At 33.7% G+C, this 22,476-nt stretch overlaps 1 protein-coding gene across 1 annotated transcript in view; it reads left to right on the top strand.

Moving 5' to 3' along the window:
- The window catches only part of LOC149777747 (uncharacterized), a 169,781-nt gene that overhangs the window by 94,080 nt on the left and 53,225 nt on the right, over positions 1-22,476 (top strand). The window contains exon 6 of the mRNA XM_089938795.1: positions 20,188-20,311. Within this exon, the coding sequence (XP_089794921.1) occupies positions 20,188-20,311 (124 nt within the window). The remainder of the gene's footprint in view (positions 1-20,187; positions 20,312-22,476) is intronic.

Here is a 22,476-nt window from a genome sequence, read left to right as displayed (position 1 = left end):
GACATAAACATTAAATACTCTTCAATAAACATGGCATAAACATTAAATACTATTAAAGATGGCTTAAACATTAAATACTCTTCAATAAACATGGCAGAAACATTAAATACTATTAAAGATGGCTTAAACATTAAATACTCTTCAATAAACATGGCATAAACATTAAATACTATTAAAGATGGCTTAAACATTAAATACTCTTCAATAAACATGGCATAAACATTAAATTCTATTAAAGATGGCTTAAACATTAAATACTCTTCAATAAACATGGCATAAACATTAAATACTCATTAATAAAGATGGCTTAAACATTAAATACTATTAAAGATGGCTTAACCATTAAATACTCTTCAATAAACATGGCATAAACATTAAATACTATTAAAGATGGCTTAAACATTAAATACTCATCAATAAAGATGGCATAAACATTAAATGCTCATTAATAAAGATGGCATAAACATTAAATACTCATTAATAAAGATGGCATAAACATTCTTATTGAAGGCAGTGATGTGCAATAACTTTTACTCTTTGTTTTACCTGTTATGTATATTTGATGTAATTATATCTTTTTTAATTGTTTTTAAGTTTTAAAATCTTTCTATTTTTTAATTTCATTATATGTCAAAATAATGCAGTTCTATTTACTAGGAACTCATATTTTTTCCAGAAAATAGTTTGACCTTCTCTATTCATTTTTGTAAACACATAAGGCTGACCTGGTTCCCGACCTTAATTCAAATTTAGTAACAGTCATGTCAACAAGTTTTTAAATTTAGTTTTATTGTGGGAATGATAAGAGTGAGATCGAGGCTGTATTGAATATGTGAGCCTAGGCTTGTTAATAGCTTTTAGTGAAGTAAACAACATGTTTCTCAGAGTAAAATGATTGGTTCTTGTCAGGTCCATGCTGAGAGTACGTGATGTAAGCATGATCACGTAACCCTTATCTGGACATCTTTTTTGCATGATATTCAAGTTTTAAACCATTGCTTAGAGAAAGAGATCTCAGTTGGGCTTCTAAACACCGGGACGTAAAGGTTTTTATTTTGTTGTGTCATTTTGGGAATTACATTTTAATATTTATTCGAATTATTTGGATTCTAAAAGATTAATTCGTTTCTCTGGAAATATTTTGAGTGCTCATACAGAATTCTTGAACAAAGAAATTTCATTAGTTCAATCACCAGATTATTTCTTATGTTTCTACAAAGAAGTGTAGACTTAAACACAGTACTGGATACAGCATACGTCATCACCTTCCATCTTGGATTCTTTGACGGGACCCAAACTTGAATTTGTTAGAACATTTCAGTATTAGGACTTTTAAAATTTTATTTGTGGGTTATTTTTGGATTTGAGTCTTAAAACTGTAAGTTCTTATTTTTTTATTTTTAAAGTATATTTCCAGGGAAATAAATAATTTATTAACTTTTTTATTCAAGCCTAAAAATGTAACATAAGATACCTGACATCAAATGAATTGGATTGTTCTACTTAGTTTACTTTACCTATGCAAATGAGTCTCTCCCACAGCAGAATTCAAAGGGCTCGGCATGACATCCCCTAGCTTATGTCAGCCAGTAACGTGATCCGAAATGGTAGTTGCTTATCTCTTGCCACCTTACATTTTAATTGCCTCCATGACATTTAGCCATTTAAACTACCCTGATGATAGATGATAGCCATTTAAACTGCCCAGTTGATAGTTTTACATGAGTTCTGTGCAGAACTATTTACTGTTTTGTACATATTGCATGTTTTGGACATATATCGAGGTGGTCAAGAAATCTCTATCTCTGTCTCTCTCTCTCTCTCTCTTTTTTCTTTCTAAGATTATTGAAAATCATGTTATTTGAAGCATGACCAGTCTGTGTTTGGTAAAATCATGATTTAGCATGACACCTGATGTTACAGTAGGTATGCAAACAGTGCAAAATGAATTTTATTTAACTAGACTAATTGTTTTCAGCTAATGGACTTTTTGTGAAGGCAATTAGAAAACAGAGACAAAAATGACAAACAATAGGAAACCATTGAATTTACAAAACTTTGCATTTACGGTACGTCTGCTGGAAGCATTATTGGAAAATTGTACCTGTCCTATCTAATTGGCTTGAGTTTCATTGATAAAATGGCAGCTTAGTTTACATTGCCCAACAAAAGGATTACCAATAGTGTCATCTCTTTTCTTATTACAATCAATTATATCCTGGATAATCAGTGCTAGTAACCCCAACAAGAGCTACAAAAATTATAATAATTATAAATAGGTCAATGAATATAGAACATTATTGTTTGATTGAAAAATCATGGTTCTAAACAGATAATGATTTTATTTGCAAGTGGCTGCCTTTTTGGAGTCTTCTTGCCTTAGGTCACATGGTTTCAGTGATCTTAAACAGTGTCACCAGCAAGATTCCTTTTCTTTCCTGGTTTTAGAAGTCCAGTTGCTTTTGAGGGCAATTGCAGTTAGTATAGTATTACTAAAAGTGAAAGTATGGGCAGGGGACTGAACATATGGGCAGAGAACTGAAAGTACGGCCAGGGGACTGAACATATTGGCAGGGGACAGAAAGTATGGCCAGGAGACCAAAAGTATGCCATGGGGACTGAAGGTATGGGCAGTGGACAAAAAGTATGCCCAGGAGACTGAAAGTTTGGGTAGGGGACTGAAAGTATAACCAGGGGACTGAAATTGTAGCCAGTGACTGAAAGTATGGGCAAGGGAACAGAAGTATTCTGCAGCTGGACTTGTTCCATCATCTTTGTCATCCAGTCCATGAAATTCCATCATCTTTGTCATCCAATCTATGAACGTCCTTCATCTTTGTCCAATCCATGAAATTCCATCATCTTTGTCATCCAATCCATGAAATTAAATCATCTTTTTCATCCAATCTATGAAATTCCATCATCTTTTTCATCCAATCCATGAAATTCCATCATCTTTTTCATCCAATCCATGAAATTCCATCATCATTGTCATCCAATCCATGAAATTCCATCTTTGTCATCCAGTCCATGAAATTCCATCATCATTGTCATCCAATCCATGAAAATTGAATAATTTTTAGTTTCTGCAGCATACTTCATGATGAGATGAATTCCATTCTTTGTTTTGCACTTTCTTTTTGGATCACATGTTTAATCTTGCGCTTATCACTGCTGACCCATAGAATATATTGGCTTTTATCATCTGTAGAATAGTTTTCCACCTTCTATTACCAAAGGGCCTAGGTGTGCCAATATGGTATTGGCTTGTGATTGGTATTAACTTGGCACTAACTAGGATGCCTCTGAGGTTTTCTGGTAAGTGGTAGGTTACTTCATGTTTGTTTGGGAGAATTAGAGTATTGCATAATTCCGTGATTGACCAGTGTTTCTAGATGATTTGACATACTTGTAGGTTATCTGGATGAATTGACATACTTTTAGGTTATCTGGATGATTTGACAGCCTTTAAGGTTATCTGGATGATTTGACATACTTTTACCTTATCTGGGTGATTTGACATACTTTAAGCTTATCTGGATGATTTGACATACTTTTAGGTTATCTGGTTGATTTGACCTACTTTTACCTTACCTGGATGATTTGACATACTTTTAGGTAATCTGGATGATTTGACATACTTTTAGGTTATCTGGATGATATGAAATACTTTTAGGTTATCCGGATGATTTGACATACTTTTAAAATAGTTTATCTGGATGATTTGACATACTTTTACAAAAGGTTATCTGGATGATTTTACTTATTTTTAGGTTGTCTGGATGATTTTACATATTTTTAGGTTATCTGGATGATTGGAAATTCTTTAAGGTTATCTCGATGATTTGCATACTTTTGGGTTATCTCGATGATTTGCATACTTTTGGGTTATCTCGATGATTTGCATACTTTTGGGTTATCTCGATGATTTGAAATACTTTTACCTTACCTGGATGATTTGAAATACTTTTAGGTTATCTGGATGATTTGACATGCTTTTAAAAAGTTTATCCGGATGATTTGACATACTTTTACAAAAGGTTATCTGGATGATTTTACTTATTTTTAGGTTATCTGGATGATTTTACATATTTTTAGGTTATCTGGATGATTTTACTTATTTTTAGGTTATCTGGATGATTTTACTTATTTTTAGGTTATCTGGATGATTTTACATATTTTTAGGTTATCTGGATGATTGGAAATTCTTTAAGGTTATCTCGATGATTTGCATAGTTTTGGGTTATCTGGATGATTTGAAATACTTTTACCTTACCTGGATGATTTGAAATACAGTGGAACCCCGCCATAACGCGAATTCGGATATAACGCGGTCGTAGCATGGCTCCCGAAATTTCGTATATTCATTCACACATGGAGAAAAAAAATTTGGAGAAAAGTAAAAAAAAACAAAACAAGAAATTAACTTCATTTTGGGCATGAGATTAGTTGTGACTTTTAAAATAATATGATCGTGGCATGGTTCCTGAAATTTGAAATTCATTTACGTGTATTTTTATCGGACCGTGAAAATATTTGTTTAACGTACGAGAAATAGTGTGTAAAATGTTTATTATAATTTGGTGGAAGAATTCGCGTATGACTTTTAATCAACTTAAAAGAAGTATGTCACCTTGGAGGTAAAGCCTGGGATGCTATCACTGCACGCTGCATTGAACGATGCTGGATAAAGGGTCTTGGGCCAGCTTTTACGCCCTCGACACAAAATGATAGTGACGATGAGCTTGAATTTACAGGATTCACTGAAGACGACGTACGTTTAGCAGAAGAAGTACTCAAAAATACGAGCACAGTCATCATGATATCCTTAACTGGTATTCAGTAGATGACATCTGCCCTATATACGAACACATATCAGATGACGAAATTGTTACAAATGTCAGCAGGAAGAATGAAGCTGCACAATCAGAACCTGAAACCAGTGACGATAATGATAACGATGACGATGGCACCCCAACTCCCCCACCAAAAGTGTCTGAAGCAGTAGTACATTTAGAAGCAAGTTTAAGGTGGCTGGAAACACAAGATGTTGACAGTGTCAAAGTCCTTCAATTAAGAAACATTCTTGACTTTGCTAGAACCCAACAGTTCGCGGCAAAGAAGCAAACGTCATTGGATATATTTTTCAAGAAATGATGAAATTTAAATTTGGAACCACACTGACTTTGCACTTTGCGCAACGATTAATTTAGCAGTTTTCACATGTTTCTTTTGATGTTCACAAAATCTGAAATAAAAGTTATTTGCATGCTGAAATCATGCGTTGATTGTTAATTATTCTTGCAGTTGTCGCATGTGATAAAATTTTAGCGGTATGAAATTTGTACAGACACCGTGTGTAGACCCGGGAATAGCTGCATGCAATGACCGTACAATATCAGACGGCAAGTAAATGGTTTCAATATTTTGTTCATCCTATATTTTACACGACGAATTCAGACTATTACAAAATTATTGAATATTTTAAATCTGTACGATTTTCAATGAAATTACATCCATTATGGATGAACTGCATGCCACGACGGCACGGTATCATACATTGTTGATACACTTTTCATGATATAGCGATAGTCTGGTATTATCGGTCAATCTGTATTATCGTTCAAACAAATAAAAATTAGTAAATGTTTTTAATGCACAGTAATAACCTATAAATATATTAGCCATCGATTATTTTGAATATATCTTAATTAATGCATTCCAGTTAATATTCATCTGATGATAAGCCGACTTTTGATCATTGTACATGTATACACGTATATGTTCTCGGAAAAAAAGTTAAATATTGTAAAACCCTGCATTAACGCGACCCCGCTTTTAACGCGATCCGATTTTATGGACCCCGATCATCGCGTTATAGCGGGGTTCCACTGTACTTTTACATTACCTGGATGATTTGAAATACTTTTACCTTACCTGGATGATTTGAAATACTTTTAGGTTATCTGGATGATTTGACATACTTTTATGTTTTTTGGAAGATTTTACATACTTTTAGGTTATTTAGATGATTTGACATGCTTTTAGGTTATCTGGATGATTTGACATACTTAGGTTATCAGGATGATTTGACATACTTTTAGGTTATCTGGATGATTGGACATACTTTTGGGTTGTCTGGATGATTTGAAATACTTTTAGGTTATTTGGATGATTTGACAAACTTTTATGTTTTTTGGATGAATTTTATTTTAGGTTGTCTTGATGGTAGGTCAGGATAAATGACATTTGATCAATCTTTTTCAATTTGTTATATTTTTAGGCGTCATTGTTGTTTTGACCCTAACTAGTCATAGACCAGAAAAGCTTATGGAATGACCTGTTGTCCGAGATCCCTCTTTCCATTACACAGTTTGTCATCACTAATCCAAAACTACTTGGATGATTGCCTTGAACTACGTACATTTTCATGCCAATATATATTGGCCTGGTGAAAATGGTTCTGGTGCTGCAAAGACATACAATATGGCCACCACAATAGCTGTCTTGAAAAATCATGTGATTGCTAATCCTCCAGAACAGAATTTCATATTGATAATATGTTCTCCACCAGAAGACTTCTCATGATGTCTAATTGGTCATAAAGAGAAATAGTTCCACATGGACATCCACTATGACCACCTCTGCAGCCGTCTTGAAAATCTTGTTATTGCTGCTCCTCCTGAATACATGGTCATCAGCATGGGGTTTTCACTGAAAGACTTTTTTGATGTTTGGTTGATTCTCAAATCAAAATGGTGCCATTGAGACATCCAATATGGCAACCACAGCAGCCATCTTGAAAATCTTGTTCATGCTATTGATCATGAATAGATGGTTATATCAACATGGGGTTTTACAGTAAGACATCTACTAATATCTAGTTGGTCCTAAACAAAAATGGTACCATTCTGACAGTCAGAATAACCACCACAGCATCCATCTTGAAAATCTTATTATTGCTCCTCCTTTTAAATGAAAAGTCATCAACATTGGGTTTTAACTGGAATGCTTCTTCTGTTATCTTGTTGGTCTAATAAAACTTGTGCAGATCTGATATACAATATGGCTGACACAGAGATAGCCACCTTCAGAATCTTGTTATTGTTATTCCTCCTAGATGGAAAGTCATATCAATGTTGGCTTTTTATAATATCTAGATAGTTCTGAAAATGGTTCTGGTCTGGCATCAAGTATGGCCACCATAGCAGTGTTCTTGAAAATCTTGTTATTGCTACTCTTCCTAAATGGATAATTAGCATGGAATTTTCACCAGATGACTATGACATTGAGTTGCTCCTGAATACAAATTGTGCTGATCTGACCCCAGAAAAGACTGCCACAATGAATATATTGCAAATGTGGTCACAACGGATGGTCATATCAACATGGGGATTTCACCAACGGTCTTCTAATAATGTCTAGTTTGTCCTCAGTAAAAATGCTGCTGATCTTACATCAAATATGTCACAATCGCTAATTTGAAAATCTTGTCACTTATGAATAGAAAAGAAGAAATTGTGTTAAGTTGAATTCCTGGAAATTCTTTCAGACATTAGAGCATGAGGCTCTTGAAAGGACTCTGTTTTATTTAACCATCTGTGTTTCCTCCACCATCAGAACTGTTTTTTAGCCTCAGGTCATCAAATGTTCAGACAACTCCACAGACCCTTTTTTGGGGTGTTTCATTTTCAAAGCAGATCTTTGTTGTAGCCGCAGGTCATCAAATGTTCAGACAACTCCACATACCCTTTTTGTAGTGTTTCATTTTCAAAACAGATTCTTCATATATTTGATGCTTCAGATGTTTTACATAATTGCTGGTAAACATGCCAGTGGGTATTGGTGTACTGGGGTACCTGCCTTTTGATAATAACCTGGATAATAAAATGAGCCATAGAGTACCTATTTACCGTATACAGGTTTTCTGCTTGTAAAGGCAGCAGTCTCTTTGTTTTCAAGTTGACAAACCTTTTGATCAAGCTGCAAATACATGTACTTTATCAATGCCAAGCAGAGATCTGCCTATTCCAGTAAATAATTGACCTTAATCCCATAGCTTTTTTCCCACATGACAGGTCTTTGTTTGAGCCACAAGTGTGGGACAGTGGCAAGTACATGTAACAAAGGTGGTTATTTGGTCTTGCTGCACAACTGGTGTCTTCATTTGTAAATTTGAATTTCACAAATTGTAGGATCAAGGTGTTACAGAGCTCAAGCTTGTCTCTGAATTAGCAACTGCATATGACAATGAATCCAAGGAAAGGGAGTCAAACAATATTTATGATGACTAGACTATGACTATTACTAGATGATGATGAGGATGAATTCTTGGACATTATACCAGATGATTTTAGGTAATGATACTGTGAACCTAACACAAATGTGAACTTCATTTCAGGCTTGTATACATTTAATACAATTTCCCTTTGATTGGGTACCTGATAACTGATCTTTAGGATAAGTGGGTACCTGGTGGAGGTTTTTCTAAAATTTTAAAGCTTAAACAGCTGGATGACAGAAGATACTTGCGTTTATCGTTTGTCTTTGAGTAGATGTCCATGTGGAATCGCTTTTCTACTTGTCTGGTTATTGTGCCAAGAAATAAAACGTACATAGTTTTGAGGTGGAGATTCTGCAGTGAATTGTATTAAACAATGATAGTAGTTGCTTTCGTGATAAAGTCATCCAGATTTTTTCATTCTTGCTACCATTTCATTTCTGTGTCATTGATGAAGCCTTTCCATGGATATAGTGCAAGTTTCACTTACGATAAAAGTCATTCTTCTTGTCTTCCCCAAATATTAGCATTTGAGGGTGCCATTTTTTTTATTCATTGTGGTTCTATTGATTTGGAAGTATGGGGGTCAGGAAAACCACTCGTCCTGATCAGGTGAAAATCTGCAGAGACAAGTAAAACTTTACTATGTACCAAATAGATGCAAATAGCCAAATAGGCTGGCCAGATAGATGAAGATTTGCACCTTGAAAATAAATGTGAATACATTTTCTACCAATATCCAGGTGCTGAAGTTCAACATCGCTTAATACTTGGTATGCGTCATTTATGTATAACATTGCCTGATTTGCCAACTTGATGTCAGTTTAGATGATGTCATTGAGGAAACCACTTTTACACAGTTACTTGATGTGAGCTTGGTACTAAAATTGGTAACTATTACGACCATGTTATTTTCACACTTAGTATTTTAATGGTATTAACATTTACAGTGATATTTTTTAGGCATTGTTTTGTTGCAGAGTAAGTTTGCTTTTGAATGAGCTACCTGCCATTGTTATGTGTCAGATCTCTGAGATGTTAAGAAACAGTGAATGTCAAATATTTTATGATTTTTCATTTACTCAGGCAATGTTTCATGTAACAGGTATTTTGAAGACAGAATTGGTATTGATTATAATGCCAAAAGGAAGCTGCCTGTGGATACTTCCATGAGTATTAAATTACCTTTTATCAGAAAAATGTTGCCAGATTGCATTTGAAATGAGTATTTTAAGTGTCTCGGCCAATTCATACCATCTTTCACGCAATGCATGTTGTAATATATTTACAAAGCAAACAATATTGAGACAACAGCTGATGATTGGTCAAAATTGGTTGCCAAGTAACTGGCTTCTTTCATACGGTGCCTGTGTTTGTATCTCTCTTGAATGGAGGTTTTACCGAAATGGATCATTTAGTACAAAAGTATGGAAATTTAATGTTTTTTTTAAAATTCTTTCAGATGCAAGTTACCAACATTTTTCTTATGAAAAGTAATTACATACGTAATATAAATATATGCCGGTGTCTACTTGGCATGACAGTGTATTAATAAAGCTGGTGTCTTTACTTTGGCGTGACAGTGTATTAATAAAGCTGGTGTCTTTACTTTGGCGTGACAGTGTATTAATAAAGCTGGTGTCTTTACTTTGGTGTGACTATTAATAAAGCTGGTGTCTTTACTTTGGTGTGACTGTGTTAAAGCTGGTGTCTTTACTTTGGCATGACAGTGTATTAATAAAGCTGGTGTCTTTACTTTAGTGTGACTTTGTATTAATAAAGCTGGTGTCTTTACTTTGGTGTGACAGTGTATTAATAAAGCTGGTGTCTTTACTTTGGCGTGACAGTGTATTAATAAAGCTGGTGTCTTTACTTTGGTGTGACTATTAATAAAGCTGGTGTCTTTACTTTGGTGTGACTGTGTTAAAGCTGGTGTCTTTACTTTGGCATGACAGTGTATTAATAAAGCTGGTGTCTTTACTTTAGTGTGACTTTGTATTAATAAAGCTGGTGTCTTTACTTTGGCATGACTTTGTATTAATAAAGCTGGTGTCTTTACTTTGGCATGACAGTGTATTAATAAAGCTGGTGTCTTTACTTTGGCATGACAGTGTATTAATAAAGCTGGTGTCTTTACTTTGGTGTGACTTTGTATTAATAAAGCTGGTGTCTTTACTTTGGTGTGACTTTGTAATAATAAAGCTGGTGTCTTTACTTTGGTGTGACTTTGTATTAATAAAGCTGGTGTCTTTACTTTGGCATGACAGTGTATTAATAAAGCTGGTGTCTTTACTTTGGCATGACAGTGTATTAATAAAGCTGGTGTCTTTACTTTGGTGTGACTTTGTATTAATAAAGCTGGTGTCTTTACTTTGGTGTGACTTTGTATTAATAAAGCTGGTGTCTTTACTTTGGTGTGACTTTGTATTAAAAAAGCTGGTGTCTTTACTTTGGCATGACAGTGTATTAATAAAGCTGGCGTCATTACTTTAGTGTGACTTTGTATTAATAAAGCTGCACTGTCTTGAAAATACTGGCGACCTGTGGCAAGCATAGCAATGGCTTACCCGATGAAAATCACAAACTTTTTACATTCTCCGCCTTTTAACTTCTCCTGTATCTAAGTCATAGAGGTGTGTGATAGCTGATTGAATATGAAAATTATAATTAGTGAATGGCCCACTGTAAACATGAATACCACCAAGAAATCAATGGCTGTGCATGCAACTGAAATTTCCTGAGTTACAATCTTGTCATATGTGTATCTAAGGAGCCGTGCATTAGAATGTATTTTCTTGGTTTTGACCCATTTTATTATCAAGCTTGCATGTGGTTCTGTAGAAAAAGTGTAAGCGGTGTAGTGGACAAGTGTATTATGTTGAGTATAGTTAAGACAGGGAAGCAGTGCAGTGGACAAGTGTATTATGCTGAGTATTATTAAGACAGGGAAGCAGTGTAGTGGACAAGTGTATTATGTTGAGAATAATTAATTCAGGGAAGCAGTGTAGTGGACAAGTGTATTATGTTGAGTATTATTAAGACAGGGAAGCAGTGTAGTGGACAAGTGTATTATGTTGAGTATTATTAAGACAGGGAAGCAGTGTAGTGGACAAGTGTATTATGTTGAGAATAGTTAATCCAGGGAAGCAGTGTAGTGGACAAGTGTATTATGTTGAGTATAGTTAAGACAGGGAAGCAGTGTAGTGGACAAGTGTATTATGCTGAGTATTGTTAAGACAGAAGCAGTGTAGTGAACAAGTGTATTATGCTGAGAACTGTTAAGACAGGGAAGCAGTGTAATTGACAAATGTATTATGTTGAGTATAGTTAAGACAGGGACAAATAGCTCTTGCAACTCACTTGTCCCAGGGACGAGTGCTTGGGAAAATGTTTTTCTGAGCCCTGAGGTAATTTTTTCATTGACTGCAAATTTATATGCAAATTTAATTCATTCACTTATAGTTTGCTTTAATAGATGTAATTCTGCAAAAGAGTATATTTACGTGTGTAGTTCTGATGTTTTGTGGCATGTATCACAGCTATAAAAATATTAATACAGTATTCCCAATACACATACTCAGTGTGCTGTCATTACAAATTTCAGATTGACACAATTTACCTTTACTAATGATGTGTAAAGTATAAAATTATAAATACCTGGCATTCTCCAAAATATACCGTACTATGAAAGTAAGTCAAAAACATACCAAATAAATTTGTGCCATTGAAAATAAAAACAGTAAAACCGTAACAGATTCAAACTAAGAAAATTTTGATCCCCTGACATTTTTCTGTCAGCATAGAAGTAAAGTTCCAGCACTTCTCAAAATGGAATTTTAAAAAATGTGGATTTATGTGCCATTTTGACATGCAACAAACCATCAACATCATGTCATAGGCAGTAAATTCTATATAAGCAATTTTATATAGAATTTGGATATTCCATGATTGCAGAAGTAAACTTGAATAGGGTTTACTTTACAGTTTTCATATTGCTGATATTTATTGAAAAGTTTATCATCATTTGATAAAAAATTACTCAGAAGAAAAATAATATTTTTTGTACAATGTGCCTTGTATGATTTTTCACCTTCATGGTAGATACTACAAATATATACTGAAGATCGCTGTGTATGTGTATATATATATATATATATATATATATATATATATATATATATATATATATATATATATATATATACTTACGATATGGTCATGTAAAAAAATGAGCTGGTTCATTTAGAATAAACAAAGCAAACATCCTCAGAATATGAAATAGGTGTCCTTGAGAACACAATATGACATAGGTATGCTTTAGTACACAGAATATGAATATGTATGCTTTAGTACACAGAATATGAATATGTATGCTTTAGTACACAGAATATGAAATAGGTATGCTTTAGTACACAGAATATGAATAGGTATGCTTTAGTACACAGAATATGAAATAGGTATGCTTTAGTACACAGAATATGAATAGGTATGCTTTAGTACACAGAATATGAATAGGTATGCTTTAGTACACAGAATATGAAATAGGAATGCTCGAGACCAAGACTAGAGAAAATGGAATGTTAAATAAGTATGTTGAGAACCCAGATTAAGAATATGAAATAGGTATGTCTGAGAACCTAGCTTGAGAATATGAAATAGGTATGTCTGAGAACCTAGCTTGAGAATATGAAATAGGTATGTCTGAGAACCTAGCTTGAGAATATGAAATAGGTATGTCTGAGAACCTAGCTTGAGAATATGAAATAGGTATGTCTGAGAACCTAGCTTGAGAATATGAAATAGGTATGTCTGAGAACCTAGCTTGAGAATATGAAATAGGTATGTCTGAGAACCTAGCTTGAGAATATGAAATAGGTATGTCTGAGAACCTAGCTTGAGAATATGAAATAGGTATGTCTGAGAACCTAGCTTGAGAATATGAAATAGATATGTTTGGGAACCTAGCTTGAGAATATGAAATAGGAATACTTAAGAACCTAGCTTGAGAATATGACATAAGAATGCTTGAAAATCCTGCTAGAGAAAATGAAATAGGTATCCTTGTGAAGAAGGCTATAAAACATGAATTCAGTATTCTTAAGAACAAGGCTTGAGAAAATTAAATGGGTGTGCTTGACAACAGAAAAGATGAAATCGGTATTCCTATAAACAAGGCTTCAGAAAATGAAATGGGTATGATTGAGAACCACGCTAGAGAATATGAAATTGGTTTACCTGAGAACCAGGCTAGAGAAAATGAAAAGGTCTGCTTTGACTGAGAATAGGAAATAGGTATGCTTGTGAATGCAGCTAGAGAATATGAAAAATGATTTGCTTGACAATAAAGTGAGAGAATTTCAAAACAAGAAATAATCTAATTGCTAAATTGAAATCACAAACAGTATTGTTTGTTTGTGTATATATATATATCACTCATTACTCCAGATATTGTATACATTTTATTTATTTATTTATTTATTTATTTATTAAATCATGAAATTTGTATGTGCTTCAATTTTCAGGTATTTTGGCTGATCATGAGGCAGTCGTTGTCGATAAATTTAAAACTTCCAGCACCAAAATTATTCTGAATAGTAATTTCTGAAAAAGACAAAAAAAAAAGAAATAATGTTTCAGTACAGGTTTTACAGTATCAGATGATGAGAGGGCTTGATGTCTGTTGGGAATTTGATGTTTCTAAAATGGGATTGGAAAATGAATTTTAGCATCTCGGTATTTGTCATTTTATTACCAATTTCTGTCATGGGCTGATCTCCGATGTTGCAGGTATTGATTTCTTTTCTCATGAAGCAGCAACAGGACTTACTTTAGAATGGCGACAATTATGGCTTTATTCCTAGCCTGACTCCGAATCATTTTGTTAACACTCATTAATCACAAACACTACCCAAAAGACGGAAGTGTATCCCATGTGAGTGTTGAATTTCTTTTAAACAGAAGAATAAAGCCATACTGATAGAAAAATTGTATTTAAAAGAGAAACCAAAGCATTGCAACTGATTATTAAGTAGTTGCAACTGACGATTCAGTCATGTTTTCAGATATTGTGACGTCATCAATCTTTTTGTTGTCTCTGTTTTCTTGGCGTTGTGAAAAGTGACATTTTTCTAAATCCCGTCATGAGAGAAGGAGCATATTATGTTGTGATGTGTGTCCATCTGTCCAACTGTCCATCTGTCCATCTGTCCATTTTTCCTTATTTTGGTTTTGCACAGTAACTTGAGTTCTCCACCGTCTGTCATCAATGATGTTTGGAGATAAGGAATAAGCTTATCAGGTCCCTGTTACTGAAGGAAAGAAAAAGAGGGGTCTCTGAACAATAACATTAGTTCTACATCGCAGACCTGGACCAAACTTTGTGGTTGGCATGTACTTGGAGCAAGGAAAAAGCCTATTGATTTTATTTTCAAGGTTTCATGGCAGAAAAATGAAAACTTGTTTCAGCACACTAATTTCGGTTCTTGTCCATATATCTTAACCAAAGTTTATTGATGCTTACAATTTGAATAAAGATGAAGTCTCTCAGTTGGGAGTCAAACTCTCAAAGGTCAAGGTCATTATCTGGAAAATAAGAAAACATTTTCTACCTAATAACTTTACTTCCACACCATTTACCTTGAGCAAAGTTTGTGGAGGTCCTACACTTTTAGACATGGAAGAAGCATATTGATTTGGGGTGAAAAGGTCAAACTTTCAAGGTCATTATGGTTGTAATGTTTATATAAAAGATCAGTGTTTATATGTATCAACAGCAGAACACTGACAATGGGTAAATTTATGATGTGTAGCAGACTACCAGAACAGAACAGAAAAGAAAGTTTATTTTCTGTACTTTGACCTTGGGCCCGTAATACATACAAAATAAAGTAAAACACAGTACGACATAAATAGCGTAATGAAATACATTTGTTTCGGTGTTAATATTGATACTTTTTAACAGCTCATCTCTTAGTTTAAAAACAAAATACAAAAAAAATTGAAACATTTATAATAAGTCTTATTTTCTGATTGGACATTAAAATTTTAAATTTATCCACTGAAGGTTTGATATAACACATCTGGTTGAGATATTTCCATCGTTAATTGGTATAGGAATTACAATACTCCTCTTCTACACACGTTATATTTTCTTTAAGAAATAATTTGCCAACTCATTGTTTTCTTTCAATTTTAGTGTGTCTTCCTCATTCAGTCATTAAATCATGTTTAGAACATACCAAAGATGTTTTCAGAAAATGAAAACTAGATCTAATGTTAAATATTTTGTATTGATTATTATAAACTTATTTTGTGGAAACACCTATTTTATTTGACCAGACCTGTAACAAGAGATCAAATAGACATCTTGAACATAGAAAACTACCATGCATAACCAAAACTCGAGAGAATTAAACACTTTTAACTATACTGGCCCATGTGTTTTTGCTAACGTCATCCAGCTTTTTAGCATAATATAACATTGGGAAGGATATCTGTTGATACATAAAAACTATAATGTTTAGTACGCTCTGGTGGCCTAGTGGTTAGAGCGTCCACCTCAGATGCGGGAGGTTGTGGGTTCGATTCCTGGCCAAGTCATACCAAAGACTTACAAAAATGGTACTAACAGCTGCCTCGCTTGGCACTCGGCATTAAGAGGTTAGTGTTAGGACTGGTCAGCCTGGTGTCATGATAATGTGACTGGGTGGGACATCATTCGACATGTCTGCAGCATGATGCCCCAGTGCTAGACATCACAATAAACTGCCACACTGCAGACATCATAGTGATATGACTGAAAAATTGTTAAAGCTACATTAAAAATCCAGATCACAAACACACAAAAAAACCATTTGTATATATATTTTTTGTGAATTAAAAACTTCTAGTTGAATTTGTTGGATTTAGTGCAGTTTGTTTTAGGAATCACATAGGTTGTAATTTGGCAGTCAGGATTTCAAAATTATTGTATTTTCATAAGATCTTGGATAAAAATATCTTGTATTTTTTATTTAGAAACATTGTACTTGTGTCATTAGGGCCCGTTGTGAGTGCTATAGGATTTGAGGTACTAATTCAGCTACCATAGTAAGCCTATGGAAACATCATTTTAAAAATTCAATAACTTTAAAGTTCTGAATGCTAATGATCAAACCTATATTTTACACTAGAGACCCATCCTTGATGCAAATTTGTGTGGAGAATGGCATATGTCTGATGTCATTTTTTAAAATCTAAATTGTTTGTAAAAAATTTGGGTTCTAATTTAATTAATGAGTGTTCCAAAGTAAAGTCTGTTAAAGGACTGAAATTCCATCAATAAAACATTTTCATTTTTTTTTTCTTCTCCAGTTACAAATAGGATAAGCTCAAAAAACATTCTTTCATTTAAAATTCCTCCATATATTTAATACCATGAGTTCTGTAGTATTTACCTTTCCCACCTTCCTGTCTGTTATCTGTCTCAGATCCACACCTCTCGTAACCTACTTTTCTATGCAGCCTTACACACATTTGGATGTCATTTGTGAATTGCCTATTATACATAGATGTGTCCATAAAAGGTTTCGTCTTTTCATATGCAGTTTTGACAGAATTATTGCCCTTTTCCATTACATGTACTATTACATCACTAAGCAGATTCTTGCAACCAACAGAAGTCATGAACCATTCAGTGTGTTCAGATGGAGTTTGGTGTATACATTGTTTCATAGACCCACATGCATTTTATCTCATCAACTCTGGGTTCAGATATTGTTAATTTTGGATATAGAGTCCATTTTGGGTATAGAGTTAATTTTAGATGTAGAGTCCATCTTGGATATAGAATCCATTTTAGATATAGAGTCAGTTTTGGATATAAAATCCATTTTAGATATAGATTCAATTTTGGATATAGAATTCCTTTTTTTTGGATAAAGGGTTCATTTTGGATATAAATTTCTCTTTGGATATAGAGTTCTGGCCCCTGACAGTTAGTTTCATATCCTCACGTGGGATGTTACTTGTAATCGGCAATGGTCTGCAACTCTTTCACAAAATTGCATGCTGTTTGGTAGGTGAAATCACCTATTACATGTAAATGTGCCTATTAAAGGATTCATCTTTTCATGTCTAATTTTGATGGAGTTATTGGCCATTTTCCATCGATACATCTTTTCATGTCTAATTTTGATGGAGTTATTGGCCATTTTCCATCGATACATCTTTTCATGTCTAATTTTGATGGAGTTATTGGCCATTTTCCATCGATACATCTTTTCATGTCTAATTTTAATGGAGTTATTGGCCATTTTCCATCGATATTAAATCCCCACTACACCAGATCCTTGCAGCCAGCATATCTCAGAAACCAACATATTCTGATGCAGTTTTGCATGTCCGTTGTTGCAGAACCATAATGTGCCCTTTTGATTTTAACCTGTCAACTCCATTTTGCATAGAATTATAGCCCATGACAAATTAACTTCATATCTTCACATGGGCTGTCACGGGTGTAGCTGAATAACCATTCAGTATATTTATTTTGAGAAATGCAATTTAATTTGAAAATTGGCTCATAGACTTGGTGATTTTTTTCAGGGCACTAAGTACGTTTTACTTAATCTACAAGCTACATATCTTTGCAAAGTATTTTCTCAAATTGTGTACATTATATATCTTGGCTTACTTGTGTGTTCTGTTATTGTATAAACCAAATACCTTGGCTTACTTGTGTATTCTGTTATTGTATAAGCCAAATACCTTGGCTTACTCTTCTGTCATTGTATAAACCAAATACCTAGGCTTACTCTTCTATTTTATAAACCAAATACCTTGGCTTACTCTTGTGTTTTTGTATAAACCAAATACCTTCACTTACTCTTGGTTAATGAATAAACCAAATACCTTGGCTTGCTCTTCTGTTTTTTGTATTAACCAAATACCTTTGCTTATTCTTATATTATTTTATAAACCAAATACCTTGGTTCATTCTGTTATCGTATAAACCAAATACCTTGGCTTACTCTTCTGTTGTTGTATAAACCAAATACCATGGCTTATTCTTGTGTTATTGAATAAACCAAATACCTTGTCTTACTCTTCTGTTATTGTATAAATCAGATACCTTGGCTTTTGTGTTATTTTATAAACCAAATACCTTGGCTCATTCTGTTATCGTATAAACCAAATACCTTGGCTTACTCTTCTGTTGTTGTATAAACCAAATACCATGGCTTATTCTTATGTTATTGAATAAACCAAATACCTTGGCTTACACTTCTGTTATTGTATAAATCAGATACCTTGGCTTTTGTGTTATTTTATAAATCAAATACCTTGGCTTACTCTTCTGTTTTTTGTATAAACCAAATACCTTGGCTTATTCTTCTGTTTTTTTGTATAAACCAAATACCTTGACTTACTCTTGTGTTAATGAATAAACCAAATACCTTGGCTCACTCTTCTGTTTTTTGTATTAACCAAATACCTTGGCTTATTCTTATATTATTTTATAAACCAAATACCTTGGCTCATTCTCTTATTGTATAAACCAAATACCTTGGCTTACTTTTATGTTGTTGTATAAACCAAATACCTTGGCTTACTCTTGTGTTATTGTGTAAAACACATACCTTGGCTCATTATTTTACTTGTGTTATTAATTTATTCAAGGCAGAAATTTAAATGCACAGTGAGCAATCCTTTCATGCACACTATGGGATGCCTTCTCTGATACACAAATTTGAGTACCAGATTAAGGTCATTTTTTGTGAAACCATTGAATATATGCCCAGGAAAATAACTGAATTCAAAATACATAATACTTACAGTAGTCATCCATCTTATGGTGTCATAAATGAAAATAATGGTGATCTGATATCTAATATGGCTGCTACAGCAAGCAACTTGAAAACATATTTTTAAACATTATTTTATTGCTAGTCCTTCTGAATCGATGTGGGTGGGAGACATTGCACTATATCTAGTTGGTCCTAAAACAGATCATGACCATATGACCACCATGAAAATTTGGTTTATGTTACTTTTCCAAAATGACCACTCTGATGGCCTTATGGTTAGAGCGTCTGCCTTGGATGCAGGAGTTCACAGGTTTGAACTCTGGCCAAGTCATACCAAAGACTTATAAAAATTGTACTGACAGCTGCTTCACTTGGTGCTCAGCATTAAGTGGTTAGTGTTAGGACTGGTCAGATTGGTGTCAAGATAATGTGACAGATGGGACATGATGCTACATGTCTGCGACATGATGCCTCAGTGCTAGACATCACTGCAAACTGCCACACTATAGACAATGTAGCAATGGCTGAATTTTTTAAAAAGATCCATTAAAAATCCAAATCTCTCAAACACATGCACACACACACACTTCTCCAAAATGAAAAGTCATATAATGTCGTATTGGTCTTAAATGATGTATTCCTGGTCGCAAATAAAAGTGATGCCAAGCTGACATCCACAGCAGCTAATTTGGAAAGCTTTTTGAATATGAGAGATGTTTTCAACACTCAGCAGTTAAAAAGAAGAAATAGTCTTATCTTGAATTCCATGAGTTCATTTGTCCAGTAAGTGCATCCATCCTTTTTGGACATTCTTCTTTATTATGTGGGCTACATTAGAACAATGAACACTGAAAAGCACATTTGTATACCAGTATGTTTAATTTACCTTTGAGCATAAAAATAATAGATATGTTATAAACACAAATCCAGTTGTGGTTGATTGATGTAGCAGAGTCAGTGATTTTATGTTCTTTTACAATGCCCTAAAATTTAGAAGACCACTGTTCATTATTGTTACAACCATAAATTTAATTTTTTTTAAACCAAATATTAAATCATGTAAAGCCAGATTGTATGCAATTTAAAACTGCTCCAGTTTTGAATTTGATTTTTTTTTAACAGGGCCAATTTAAACATTGTCCAGGGGCTAGGTGATAGAGCAGCTCAAGGGCGAGCATGTGGTAACCTTGGAAACACACATTATCTCCTTGGAAACTTCAGTCAAGCTATCATATATCATCAAGAGGTAAGCTGCTTTCAGAATATTAAGATTAAGTTATCACTTCTGTCATCATTAGTCGCATCCACATATAGAGGTTATTAACCTTTTTTCCATTCATATCTTGTAACCTTCTGTTCTTGCCTGCATGATTATTTGTTACTTTTAATTTGTTACATTATGTGTTATGTGTATTAAATTTATGCAATATGTCCATTAGAGTTATGCAAAATGCCAATTAGAGTTGTACATTATGCTCATTAGAATTAGGCTTTATGCCCATTATATTTATGCATTATGCCCATTAGAATTATGCATTATGCCTTTTAGAATTAGGCATTGTACCCATTAGAATTAGGCATTATGCCCATTAAAGTCATGCATTATGCCCATTCGAATTAGGCATTATGCCCACTAGAATTAGACATTATGCCCATTAGAATTAGGCATTATGCCCATTAGAATTAGGCATTATGACCATTATAGGCATTATGCCTGTTAGAGTTCAGCATTATGCCCATTCAATTTATGCATTATGCCCATTAGAATTAGGCATTATGGCCATTATAAGCCTTATGCCTGTTAGAGTTAGGCATTATGCCCATTCAATTTATGCATTATGCCCACTAGAATTAAGCATTATACCCATTAAATGTATGCATTATGTCCATTAGAAGTAGGCATTATGCCCATTAAATGTAGGCATTATGCCCATCAGAATTAGGCATTATGCCCATTAAATTCATGCATTATGCCCACTAGAATGAGACATTATGCCTATAAGAGTTAAGCATTATGCCCATTAAATTTATGCATTATGCCTTTTAGAATTAGGCATTATGCCCATTAGAGTTTTGCATTATGCTATATTTATGTATTATGCCCAAGATAAGAATTGTTTATTATTCCATTAGTTACACATTATACCAATTAGAATTATGTTTTTTGTCCATTAAAGTTGTACATTATGCCATTTAGATTTATGTACTGATGCATTATGCATGTTAGAATTGTGTATTATTCCATTAGAATTATGCATTATACCCATTAGAGTTATGTCAATTACAGATTTTGCATTATGCATGTTAGAATTGTGTACTGATACATTATACCCATTAGAGTTATGTCAATTACAGATTTTGCATTATGCATGTTAGAATTATGTATCATGCACTCTGGAGTAGTTTTGATTAAATATAAAACCATAAATACCCATGAAATTAAATCTGCCACCACAATAATAGTATTTCTATATGAATTGCATACCTGTCAATTTGTACGGGTTACCCGTAATTTATTTTTTATATTTTTTTTCATTTTCGTCAGTGTAGGGCCGTACAACCATTTTGTATGTTTGTTTTTCTTATAAAAATTCTAGCTTTTTTATGAATTTTAAATAAAAAAATTTGTTAATACCTAGAGTCGTGACATAATTTTGTTTATATAAATTGCGCATGATCCAGAATCTTTTTTAGCTATATGCAAGCAACGTTGGGATAACGCTAATATGCGATCCTTTTAACCAATTTCGGTATTCATGGCTTTCATCACATTCTAGTCAACTGAAATGTTGGCCAATGGAACTTGAAAACATGTCCATTTGTGGGAATTTGAATTTATTAGGAAAATGATATCAGTGCATGTAAAGTCTGACTAAAGCATTATAACTTTAATTTGTAGAAAAGCGCTGATATGGGATGCCAAGTGTGTGAGATATTCCTGAGAATTTTACTTGTCATTCGGGTGTTAATAAACATTGGAATACACTACACAGTGCCATTATTGGGCAGTAAGACATCGACGCCCAAAAATATATATCAGGTCAAGGTCTTACATTGTTGGACTACGGGTTTATGGGGAAAAAATATAAAAATATAATAATGAACCCATGTTAAATCCAAAGAAGTTATTATTACATCTAGATAATTCGTTTTTCAAAATGCCTTGCATGTATTTGGGTTTTTTTTTATTAGTAGCAACACTTTCATTTTTGAATTGTTCCACACCTGGATCATGAAGCACTTAGAGACGAGCGTGAGGATTATTGCATGCTGCCTGACAAGTGTGTGCCTTTAATAACAGATGATTGCCAGAAAAGGAGCTTTTGTCTGGCTGGATATTACCAGCCAGACAATTAGTACTGGTGGTATCTGCTTCCCAAATCTGAAATTAGTTATTAAGTGACTAATTAC

This window comes from Sinohyriopsis cumingii, chromosome 17, assembly GCF_028554795.1.
Source record: "Sinohyriopsis cumingii isolate HCF-2022 chromosome 17, ASM2855479v2, whole genome shotgun sequence".
Classification (NCBI taxonomy): domain Eukaryota; kingdom Metazoa; phylum Mollusca; class Bivalvia; order Unionida; family Unionidae; genus Sinohyriopsis; species Sinohyriopsis cumingii.
This window is presented reverse-complemented; position numbering and strand designations above follow the sequence as displayed.